This window comes from Melampsora larici-populina (genome assembly GCF_000204055.1).
Source record: "Melampsora larici-populina 98AG31 unplaced genomic scaffold MELLAscaffold_141, whole genome shotgun sequence".
In the NCBI taxonomy this organism is placed as follows: domain Eukaryota; kingdom Fungi; phylum Basidiomycota; class Pucciniomycetes; order Pucciniales; family Melampsoraceae; genus Melampsora; species Melampsora laricis-populina.
This window is the reverse complement of record NW_006768905.1, coordinates 20,439-32,796: the sequence shown is the minus strand read 5'-3', so window position 1 is coordinate 32,796 and position 12,358 is coordinate 20,439. Positions and strand designations below refer to the sequence as shown.

Sequence of the window (12,358 nt, the reverse complement as noted above, 5' to 3'; positions counted from 1 at the left end):
GTTTGATGGACCCGTGTTTGCAGCAATTAAGAAAAGACGCTCGAGCGTGATTTATGTCTGATTGACGCCGCTCAATCTTCCACCTGAATGCACCACAACCGGTACAAACATCATTAGGACCCACATCATAAGGGATTTCTTGACTGAACCGATATTGCAAATTCACTTCAGATCCGTAAATTTCTTCAGGAATCGCCAAACCCTTTTCCTGATGACGTGGAGGCATTTTGAAATTCGAGTGGAAATGATATAATACGATATAATAATTGGTCAAATGAGGCGTATGTATGAGTGAGATGACAGTAAGGTGGTGATCAGAGAGCAAAAAGCCAGGGAAACAGATAACTACTTTGTCACATTCAAGTCGATTTGTGATTTCAAAGTTCGTGTCAAAAAGGAGCATAAACGTGCATCCATAAACCGTCCAAGGTTGAAAACACGCCTGAATTGTGGCCGTGTAACAGAAGCGTGAATGGATTTCAAACCAGTCTCCGCAATAATATATCACTACAAAATGCGTAAAAACCACACAACATAAGAGAACTACCATAATTATCTGTCATCAACAGTAATGTGGTAACATGTATTCAACAAATCATTATCACTCTTGTGCTGGCCATCGTAATGCAAGGCGAGTAATGCATGCGAATTAGCAAGAGGATATGTAACATTCGATAACAGGACCGTGTGTACAATTAACCAATTCCAAATCACCACAATGTGAAACACAACCGGAACGCCAACTCGAAAGGCTCCATCGGAGGCATTGGAATCACTGTCAATCACATCAAGGGACATACTACGTATTGTCCGCGCGCCACGGGAAATAATGTCGAGACAGGGAATTTCCAACATGCGGCGATTATAAAATGCCATTATGTTGAAATTGACACAATCCGCGAAGGCACTGGACCTTTGATAAACGTCATCAGAAGCCATCGCATCCATGGTGCGCGAACTTCTGTTCGGATAGTATGACTGTGTCCATATTGAATATCATAGACGAGTAACCTAATTCGCTGACTTTGTGAAGCACCAATCGAGAGTAAACATTTGTATATAGTTGATTGATGGAGATAAGCTGGTATTCTAATAGGAAGCAACATGAAATCATGATACACAACTGCAGGCTGAACAACATATAAACTGCGGATCCACGAAGAGATTACACATCGTACGTTTTCTAGCACGCCGCCCGACAACCCGGCCCGTTGTTACAAACGCGCAAAATCACGCTTCACTTACTTGGACAGCTGATTGTATTAGTCTGGTTTGACTTAGATAATCGAGTTGGTGTGTTCTCTAACTCATACTGGGAGTGATGGAGAACATGTTTCAAAATAAAAGTACTCACGAAATAAGGGTTACAACATCCACATATAAGGTATCAAAGGAATCGTAATTTTAACAAAGTATTAGCGAGTGTGATCATAATTGAGACCAAAGGTTGGCACATAATGCTACACAACACTAAGTGCAAAACGCAACTAAATGAATTACTCATGTACGACTTCTAGGCACAACATCACAGCAAAACACAAGTGAAGCAGGGGGATTTTGACTTGATTCAACTTGAATATTATATGTGCTGCATTTGTGAACAAATAACACAAAAAAAGAATAGTCACTACAGAGTCGGACCACGCTATCTATATGTGAATTCTTGGAATATATAAAAATGGTAATCACAGATACAGGATACAAAAACATAAAGGAGAATATGTTGAAGTTGACATCTACCGAATTTGCTATCATATGTATCTCTCAAAAGAGAAGACAATTCTAAGTTGATAAAGGTAGAGAAACACGGAGCTGCTCACAAACAACAAAGAAAACAACGGTGTGTATGGCATGATCGCTATTAATTAACAGGCATCCAGGCCTAAAAAGCAAACCCAAACCAGTCAATCAGAATTGTAAGCCACACTGGGGTAAAAAATGAAATAAATACACCAGGTACTCACAACGCATGTTCAATGGGAGGAGCCTTCACCGGAACCGGTGGACAACTTCCTTTTGGGTGATATCGGGCACGCTTTTTGACTTCCGCAGGTACTGCCCTTGGGGGCATGCAGGGCTTGTCCAGGTAGAAGCCGGGGAACCTGATGGGCCAGGGGACAGAGGCAATTGGGAGGCACAGTTACGTAACCCAACACTCTCACCTTCCAATTCAACAGCCGCCTTGTCCGCAGGAAAATCAGCGCGAGAAGTGATCTTTTTCACAACGAACCTATAGTAAATGTCAATCAATATTTACATTCATGAATGAAAAACACAATGACTGCATACTTTGGTGGCTTTCTGGATTGACCTGTCAAAGGCTCCAAACTTGAAGTCGCGGCTGACGCCGAATGTTGTTCCTGAAAACCGGTGGTCAAATAGATCTTGTTTACCTAGCCAGACAATATCGTCATTATGATTGTCCGAAACTCTAGAAGCATGCAAACGCTCACGATTACCACATAGCAAGCGGTGTCCTGATTAAAATCCTTGATATACCCATGGATATGGCATTCTCGCCCAACTGTGATTGAGTCAACAATTCCAGAGAGAGCGCGGGTGGGGCGGACCAGGTACTCCATCTTGCAGACCCGTCTAGACTTCAGCTATTGGTATCAGAAAGTCAGCCAGTGATGAGACCGTAAGAAACACAAACTCAACTTACAATTGGGTGATAGTCTGCATGTTGAATGGTCAAAACAGTCGTACGGATTTCGCCCTGGGTAGGGGAATTTCTTAACATATCACAGCACTTTTCCACAATTGTGTCTATACCAATGACAATCCCGAGAGACGTGACACTAACCAAGTCTACCAAGTCCGCTTGGCAGACCTCGCAAGCGGACATTACATTCGCGTTGCTACCCTCAAACAAGAGCTGATCGTTATCAGTTTCAGGAGTGTTCGAGGGGAAAAAAGAACCTCGTAGGTAGTAAATGTAATTCTGAGACAACATATAAGTAGGAGAGCTATATCCCTTGGCTTTGATTTCATAAAGTAAGCGTTGATCACGGTCCACGCCACCACAACCTATGTAAGTGACATATGTTCGGTATTCGGATCGCCATCCGTGGTTTGGTGAGAGCTAGACACAATGTAAGATTGGTATAACGCATGAATCACCTTGGGTAATAGTCATTTGTCTCACCTTTTGTTCTATTTCAAAATTTCCAGATACGTATATTGCATGGTACGTAGGGTTTGAGTTGTCGGACATGATGAATGTTGCTAGTACCAAAAGGGACTTGGAGTCGCAGAAATAAACAAATCATGATATTGAATAGTATTGAATGGCATAAGCACAGTATCATTCGCGATGTGATGGCATGCGGAGGAAAAGGAAATAATAAATACCTATATGAAACCCAAGAAGACAAGGAATGGTGCCTAATTAATGTCGAATGAGTTGCAAACATACCTGTTCTTATACGAATTCCAGAGACGATTATGAATACTGGCTGCTTGACATCTAGGTCATGCCCCCAAAGAATTACAAGTGAAAACATCCGGTGATTATGAATATGTTGACGGAGGGAAATTGGTATAGTTAAGCGTTACAATTGGATTCATGACAGGCAGAATGGGTTGACAGGCACTTTTGCCGTGGCTATTGAAGAATGGGGATGAATACCTATCACGCCGAATGGTAAATGAGTGAAAGGATACTTCCAAGTCACTTCACCATGATTGATCGCATGATATTTTATGCTATAGTCGATTATGTTGGTCGTTGATATGAAATCAGTGCGCATACACAAATATTGACACCAAGTAAGAGTATAATACGGAGACAAAATGAAAACGAGACGCAGTGACGAGGAAACAAATGATCAAAGTATGGAGATTAAGAATATACATACTTGGGATGCAAAAAGACCCATATCATACACTGAAGTGCCCCAACACGTTTCTGACACGAATTGATGTCGTAATCAAGCCAACCTGCCATCGGAACACGCAACTATAGACGGTCAGTAGTCGAGAAGTGTGAAAACACTAAGCCTGAAAGTATTTGAACCAACGAAATAGGCAGTGGTATGACATAAGAATACCAGCCGACATGAAGAAGCATAAAGCGGAAAATCCAAGTTCAATCCAAATTACAATATACTGTGATATGTCAAAACCAGCAAAAGTCGGCGAGATACATCGGGTTAGATCTCTTTGGAGCATTTGAGGACCAAGCAGGTGATAATATTGCGTCTTTATGAGGAGCAATTCGCAAGTACACATATTGTATGTTCAAATACATATGGCGAGACAGGGTGCAAGATCTATTGTTTGAGATACCAGTCACATGTTTAGATCCGACTACTGATTTCAACATTTAAAAACTGTGACATGCACCAAAAACAAAGAGTAAGAAAAATCAAGTGTGATATCACAAGATTTCAATTGAGACAGATGCGCAATATAGATATGGAATAGCAGCTTTGAATAAACGTTCCCGCAGGATTATGACCAGATTTGATTAATCTACGGCGCATGGCAGGCACGATGAACCGTTCTTAGACAAAGATACCTGAGTGTCATGACATATGGGAATTGGACAGGTAATCTGACGCAGACCAAATATTCGACGACACATCCAAATCAATGTAGGCGCACTAATGTGTGTATGCCACTACAAATGTATCTCCAAAACTGACATTACCTCGTCAACCAGTAACTTGGCAAAATTGCAAACTGTGGTAGATGTAAGGCACTGGGCTCAAAAACTGGTTAACGTTTTTGAAGTTCTATGGTCAACAAGTCAAAAGTCCAAGAAGGGACTGAAAAAGTCGCACAAAATATGAACAGTGTAGAAGATATATTAAATATAAGAGAGTAAGTGCAACATTCTGTTAAAACTGATTATTTTAGGAGGCACTGAAAATCATGCTTGGCCCTAGACACGCAGTGGATGGTGATTGAACAATGATAATTAGTTGTTGGCCAAGAAAACAATGTGGCAAGCAGAAAAACAGGTAGAGGTGTGATACAAAATCTATTACAGGCATTCAATATGAAACAAAATGCTAAGATAAACACACTGTGCCAGAGTTTATAAGGGTGCAGCACATGATTTTGTTTTTCATAATGTTTCAGGAATAGATGCACTTTTCTTGTTTTTGCTTTTTGGTGGAGCACGGGCTCTTTTTTTAGGAGGTTGTCCGGTGGTTTTTGACGCTTTTGGAACACTGCTGGACGTCGACGGTAATGACAATGCGGGTGAAGAACCGGAGCCAGACTCAACAGCCAATTGCGATACCTCCCCGGATCCAGATACAAGTGTTTGTGAAGAGCTGGAAGCAGGAATAGGCGATATGAATGGCGAGGACACTGCTCTCGATACAAATCTACTTGATTTAGTCAGCAAGGCCAAGAGTGGGACAAAGAAGCATATGAAAAAAAGTTGACTCACTTCACAGGCTTCTTTGATGGGATCCCATTTCCATCAGTTTTTGCTTTGGGGGGTGCTGCTAAATCTCAATACCCACTTGTCATGTATAATTTGTTTGCCTGTCGAGATAAATGACAGAAACAGTAAATCACATGATAATCTCAAACTGCAAAAAGGACAGGACTAACTACCGCCACATAGGAGCTGGTCTCCACATTGAAATCCTTGATGTATCCATGTATCGCACATTCACGTCCCGTTTTCAAATATGTAGCAATGCGAGCTAGATTTGGGGTGGGGCGAATCAGGTATTCTACTTTGCTCACGTGAGTTATTTGATTCTGAAATCACAAGTCAGTAACTGGATAAATCAATTTGAAAACAATGTACTTACAATGGGGTTAAATTCAGAATGCTGCAAGGTAACAACTGTTGTTTGTAAATCGTCTTCTTTGCCAGTTTTCTTCAAATATTGACAACATTTCTCGATGATGTGATCAATGCTGATTACAATGCCTAGACCTGAAATACCCACTGAGTCCACAGACTCTCCCTCGAAGTTATCAAAAGAAGCTACCATTGTAGCGTCAGTACCTTCAAATAAAAATCGGTCACTCTCAGTCTGAGGTTGGTTTGTGGGGAAAAAAGAACCACGGAGGAAATAGGTGTGGTCCTTGTAAAGTTTGTGTTCATGGTCTGCAAGACCGGTTGCCCTGATCTCATACAGCAATCTTGCATCACGGTCTCCACCTCTACAACCAATTGATACGGCATAGGTAGTATATTCGGGGCCAGACCCAGCAATAGTGATTGGGGAGACCTGTGTAGAGTAGTAGGAGTATGTAAGCCTTGCGTTTCACCCAAACAACCGACCAGACAAATATCTGCACTTACTCTATTTTCGATTTCGAAGTTGCCAGAGAGATAGATACTGTGGTGAGTGGGTGGTGACGCGGCCGACATCCTTTGTGATTTCAAAGTCTAGAAGCAACATTATTAATTGAAGATATCATTGACAAAACACATGTGGAATGAGACAAAGCAGAGAAACTAACCGTTTTGCGAGTTGGTATCAATACAAAATGAGGAGCGCAAATGCCACCAGCTGATGGACTTTGGTGACAAAACAGGGAATGTATGGTATGATTTAGGCAGCAGAAGCATGCAGTACGGGTCCTTTATATAGCTTTTGATAAGCTGAGGCAGGTGTTGGTTAGTAAGGCATATCGCGCGCGTTTGAATCAGCAGACTGGTGAACCTTCCAAGGAGACAATCCGTGGTAGCATGATTTTTGCGCAACGATTTGTGAAATCATTCTGTGCCTATGAGAATCAACCTTGCAGGAGATTGTGGCGGGACATCTGCCAAAAGGGGAATCCCAAGGCGACTTTTGTATTTGAGTTGTACGTTGGTGATCACTGAAAGCAAAGATTACACGCCGAGGTATATGGACTTTTTGATTTGGTACATCAGACATTTGGTAATGTGTTGAATAAGCAACATTGAGTGAAATAGTCAATTGTGTTGGAATATATTCCGGTTAGCGTGACTTTTTGGATGAGCAACATTGAGTGAAATAGTAAATTGTGTCACAACATATTCCGAGTAGCGTGAAATGTTGAAAAGGATTTCATTCATGATGCCGCACGCCCCGAGAGCTGGACACCTAGCCACCCAGTGAAAATACAAAAGGCCGCTGTCATGATTGCGGAGACATTGAGGTAAGCTTTGATACTTCAATAATTCAATATATGCCTTGGAGTTTCTCAACGAAAGGGGATGAAAAAATATACGGAGTTGCCTTTACGGCTGCGTATGATTGTGTATTTGACGCAAACATGAGTCAGGTGGACAGTGATAAGTGGCAAAAACATATGGTGGCAATATAAAAGTTGCCGTGAGTGTTGTTTGTGCGACACATACTGCAATCAGGTGGCCGCTGACAAATGTTGACACTTGATTGAAGATGAGCCTAACGCAAATAATTGACGGATTGCCTGGTTTCCGGATGATTTTGTACCAAGGTCCTAAACTCTTATAGGGAGAAGCTTGTGTATTTTGACAAGTTTTGTAAATGAAGTGGCTTTGGGATTAAATGTTATGATGAGTGAAACTCATTGATTGAGAGTCACCATTCATCACATATCTGAGATTGCACAGTTTGGTCGCAGAAATGAGATTGCCTGCTACATCTGGACAGTATAGCACATCCGACAAGGTGGTTTCAAATTTGACATTGTCGAAGTCGTAAGTCGTGATAGTGACATCTCCAGCTTGATTAGCGACCATTTCTCCACCGTTTGCTGATTTGATTTTCACTGGACGAATTTTGTGAATAGATTTGAAGATGTTCATATCATTGAATATGTCCTTATTCGAACCGGTGTCCATGAAGAAATCCGTTTTGTTGACAGAATCCGTTGCAATTGCAGCATACGCAGTGGTAAGGTTTATAACTTCATCTTCAGCTTGCTCGACTTCTTCCTCGACTGCTAGAGCAGCATTGGCCGAAGCGGCAGGTTTTGACTGAGTTGTTCTTGATGAAAAAGCTTGGTCGAATAATCGAATCTTGTCGGCATCAGATAGTTGAGTTGGTTTAGAGTTGACACGCAATACAGGAGCACTCCATTGCTGTTGCATGGGACGAGATGAAGAGGGGTTGTTATTGTTTTTGGCCTTACAGTCACGGTTTGAATGCATAGAAAAATGATGGCCAGGGTGAGAGCATAAAGCATCTGGATCATTGCTTGATCGATCACCCTTTTCGAAGGCAGCGTTCTTCTCTGGTCTTTTCGATTTTGTAACGACAGTGTACGCCACGGTCGGACTGTTGTCCGAAGGATTCATTTGAGCCTCGGTGAGAAGACGATTGATCACGTTGGAGGTGGTTAAATTCTTAACGTCACCCATCAGCTGTTGTATGATGCCTCCATAGTCGTCTCGAGGTAAGTTGATTAGCATTAGAAGAGCTAAGACTTGGTCAGAGAGTTTAAGACCAGATTTGATGGATGCTGTTTCAGCCAGTTGATTGTGTAAAGGTTGTGCCGAGCTGACGTAGTCCTCTAGTTTAGTGGATGAGTCGTACTTGTGATTCACAATTTTCGTGATGATGTTGGCTGCAGCGAGACCCGAGCTCACCCCGTGTCGTTGTTCCAGTGATTGTATCGCTAGAAAAGGATAATCCATGCTGGCGATGTGCTGTATGTGAGCCGCATCAAGAGTAGCTCGGATTGCTAGCATGACTTGCTGTTGACGCATTTCAAAGCGGTCAAGCTCATCTGGATTGGTTGGAGGTGGAACAGAAGACCGAATGTAGGATCCAAGACCGCAGGCCTTGATGTAACTCTCAATGTTCTTCTTCCAATGGTGAATGTCGCAAGTCCCTAACTTTGGGAAAGTCGCCAGGATGGAGGTGCTAGGCATTGCCCCACGTGAATCAGACATCTTGAAAGATTGTTGTACAGTCTGTACAGTTTCACCCGATGAATTAGATTGAGTTTCGTCGGAAGCGTCCGACGCAGATAATGAACCTTGATTAGCAGGCGTGCTAGCAGGTGTAGGAGACAATGTAGATGTGGGTGGTGGGCGGGCACCGGAAGAATTGGAATCCGAAGAATCGCAAGATTGCATTCGATAATTGAAACTGAACGAGATACCTCAGCTTGGCGCTGGGCTCATAACCTGATGATGATCAAAACAGCTGCACGAGTATGTCAGCACTCTAATAGTGAAATGAATAGGAGAAATAGAGTGTGGCACAAGGGATGGTGTTTGAGAGAAGAATGAACAAAGATCAACATGTATTTCATATACTAACCTGCACGAGTATGTCAGCACTCTAATAGTGAAATGAATAGGAGAAATAGAGTGTGGCACAAGGGATGGTGTTTGAGAGAAGAATGAACAAAGATCAATGCCCAAACAACATCAGGCTCTGGAGAGTACAAGATTAAATATGAACATATACAAGCATTAATTATGATATAAGCATTAAATTAATTTGATAATGTGAGATGAGTAATTTGAAATATGTAGGAGTATATTGTACTAAAGCGTTAATGAGTTTTGACATCATGTTAGTGTAGTATACATGAGCCAACATGAGTGACCAAATGGGGTGAGCTGAGGACGGAGTACCCAAGCAGGCTTAATGGTCTGTTTATTAGATTTTGACCACCTAGACTGCTAGGTGGCTGAACTGTAATATATAGGCCACCTGCCCACTAGGGGGCTAGGTGTCCTATTGCTTCAGTCAATCACTGAGTGATTGACTGAGGCAATAAGTAGACAGAACACCTAGCGGACTAGGTGGGCAGACCACCCAAGCAGGCTCAGTGGTCTGTTTATTAGATTTTGACCACCTAGACTGCTAGGTGGCTGAACTGTAATATATAGGCCACCTGCCCACTAGGGGGCTAGGTGTCCTATTGCTTCAGTCAATCACTGAGTGATTGACTGAGGCAATAAGTAGACAAAACACCTAGGCGGCTAGGTGATCTGTCTATTAAAGTTTGACCACCTAGACTGCTAGGTGGTCAAACTTTAAAAGATAGGCCATCTAGCCCGCTAGGTGGCTAAGGTTCCTAGCTAGCCTATTGCCACAGTCAATCACTCAGTGATCAACTGGGCAGATAGGTTACCTAGCCATCTTGCGGGCTAGATGGCTAGCTAGCTAGCCTATTGCCCCAGTCAATCACTCAGTGATTGACTGGGCGGAGAGGCTACACAGCCACCTAGCAAGCTAAGAGGCTGGCTAGATAGCTAGCCTATCTCTCCAGTCGATCACCCAGTGATCGACTGGGCGGATAGGCTACACAGCCACCTAGCGAGCTAGGAGGCTGGCTAGCTAGCTAGGTGAGAGGCTACCTAGCTAGCCTATCTCCCCAGTCGTTCACTTGGTGATCAACTGGGGAGATAGGCCACCTAGCGGGCTAGGAGGGTAGCTAGTTAGCTAGCCTATCTCCACAGTCAATCACTGGGTGATTGACTGGGGAGATAGAACACCTAGCCACCTAGCGGGCTAGCTGGCTAGCTGGCTAGCTGGGTTGGTAGCGATGTAGGTAAGAGGCTAGCTGGCTAGCTAGATAGGTGGAAAGCTAGCTAGCTAGCCTATTGCTGCAGTCAATCACTGGGTAATCGACTGTGGCAATACACAGACAGGACACCTAGGTAGCTAGGTGGTCTGTCTATTAAACTTCAACCACCTAGAAGTTGGGTGGGTGAGGCTTAATAGACAGGCCACCTAGCTACCTAGTTGTCTAGGTAGCCTATTGCCACATTCAATCACTCAGTGATTGACTGGGACGTAGCTATTAGCTAGCTGTCAGCTAAAGTCTACAAAAGGGTTCCTTTGTAAGGCTAGACTGGATAATACGTACAATAATTGTTTGTGAAGTTTTGAATGGCTCTGTTTCAATAAAGCTAAGGACTATCTATTGAGATACATTCACGCCTTGAGTTAGTAGTTACCTTTGTGAAGTGCAGAATCTAACTGGAAAGAGTACTCACTAGATATGTAAACACCTCAATTCTTCTACAGATAGGTACTAAGGTACACTTATCTCAGGTAAGGTTGTAAGTTCTACTAATCAGTGAAAAAACGGGGAGGTCTGCCTTAAAGAAAAACCTTTGACCTGTCTTTGACTAGTTCAAAGCTTGTAAGGCAAGGGTTGAACTTGAATAACATTCCCCAACAATATGAGCTTCATATAGCACTGATTTCAAACGATAACATGTGGTGAAACACAAGTAAAAACAATTAAAGTAGGATCTAGTACAGTTCAGTAATAAGATCTCTGTTTCAGTGGTGTGCGGCTGGGTCTTGCTAGAATGTTACAGAATGAAATGTTCTCATAACATGGATTGTGGTGGTAGTATAAGATGACTATCTTTACTTTGGCAGAGGAAGTTGGTTGGGCCTTTGTTTCTATCTGGTTTAGATTAGTATTCTATTAATCATAGTCTGTTGTAGCTTTGAATATAGTATCAACTGTAGTGAAGGGTGTTTCAATATCCATGCCTTGATGTGTTGGCGGATGGGTCAAACACTGATCTTTATGTGATGACTTTGCCGGATGTTGTCTGGGCTGGATTGTGCCATCCATCTGTTGCTATGGGATTGCTGAAGGATAGGGTGTAAGATGGGATTGGAAGTTCTATTTGTCCAGGAATGACAAGAAGAAACAAAGATAAGAGTGAGAGATTTGACAAGGAATAATTGACACTACGCCAAATTGCAAATTTACCGTGGAGTTTAGAAAATTGAGTAGACATAGAAAATTATAGAGAAGCTCGCAAGGGTCAGAAAAATATGAAAAAATAATGGGAGGGCCCTTTGATGCATTCCGATTGTCTGGCATATTTTTTCATATTTTTAAAACCACAATGCATAAGGGGTTCTCAAAGTTGGCCCGGTTTCAAGAAAACCCAGTTGACCCGGTTGCTTTTTGGCAGTAACCTTGTGTATCGAGTTGACATTTTTTGACAGATCACAGCCAAAACGCCAAGTGGGTCAACCAGGTTTTTACAAACTGGGCCTACTTTGAGAACCCCTATATAATACTACACAAAATATAATATCTTCTGGGCAGAAAATATAAAAACCAACAAACAGTGATATTGAGCAGTCTTGGAGAGAGACAAAAATACACAAAAATATGCATATTGTGCCTATGGCTGAGACCTTGGATTTGAGTATTTTTTTGTATTTTTAGTGTGAGAATTGTTGATTGTACTAACAAAAAACCTCCAAGTTTCTCAGATTACAACCTGTAACAGACATTGGAGGGCATAATTTGAATTCAACAACCCCTTATATCTTTGTCAATTCTTGGTCAAACCACTTGATTTTTTGTTCATTGGAAAGCCAAACTCTGTGACTATATCTTTCATTGAGACAAAAAAACCTGCATCTAATCCCAAAGAATATCTATGTGGCTATATAGGAAATTGTTCAAAGACAAATAGGTTTTTTGT

General features: G+C 42.1%; 3 protein-coding genes across 3 annotated transcripts; all 3 read right to left on the bottom strand.

The window, feature by feature from the left end:
* Positions 1-1,989: 1,989 nt before the first annotated feature.
* On the bottom strand, positions 1,990-3,506 carry MELLADRAFT_85335 (uncharacterized protein; the record flags this gene model as incomplete). Its single annotated transcript, XM_007419196.1, has 6 exons — positions 1,990-2,230; positions 2,290-2,360; positions 2,454-2,606; positions 2,666-3,085; positions 3,149-3,228; positions 3,419-3,506. The coding sequence occupies 6 exons, from the start codon at positions 3,504-3,506 to the stop codon at positions 1,990-1,992; spliced, it is 1,053 nt and encodes a 350-aa protein (XP_007419258.1).
* A 1,568-nt stretch (positions 3,507-5,074) lies between these two features.
* Positions 5,075-6,346, bottom strand: MELLADRAFT_69975 (uncharacterized protein; the record flags this gene model as incomplete). The annotated part of the gene is made up of 5 exons (XM_007419195.1): positions 5,075-5,339; positions 5,405-5,462; positions 5,710-5,724; positions 6,089-6,203; positions 6,278-6,346. The coding sequence occupies 5 exons, from the start codon at positions 6,344-6,346 to the stop codon at positions 5,075-5,077; spliced, it is 522 nt and encodes a 173-aa protein (XP_007419257.1).
* Positions 6,347-7,511: 1,165 nt separating this feature from the next.
* Positions 7,512-8,083, bottom strand: MELLADRAFT_69974 (uncharacterized protein; the record flags this gene model as incomplete). The annotated part of the gene is made up of 2 exons (XM_007419194.1): positions 7,512-7,529; positions 7,574-8,083. The coding sequence occupies 2 exons, from the start codon at positions 8,081-8,083 to the stop codon at positions 7,512-7,514; spliced, it is 528 nt and encodes a 175-aa protein (XP_007419256.1).
* Between the last annotated feature and the right edge of the window lie 4,275 nt (positions 8,084-12,358).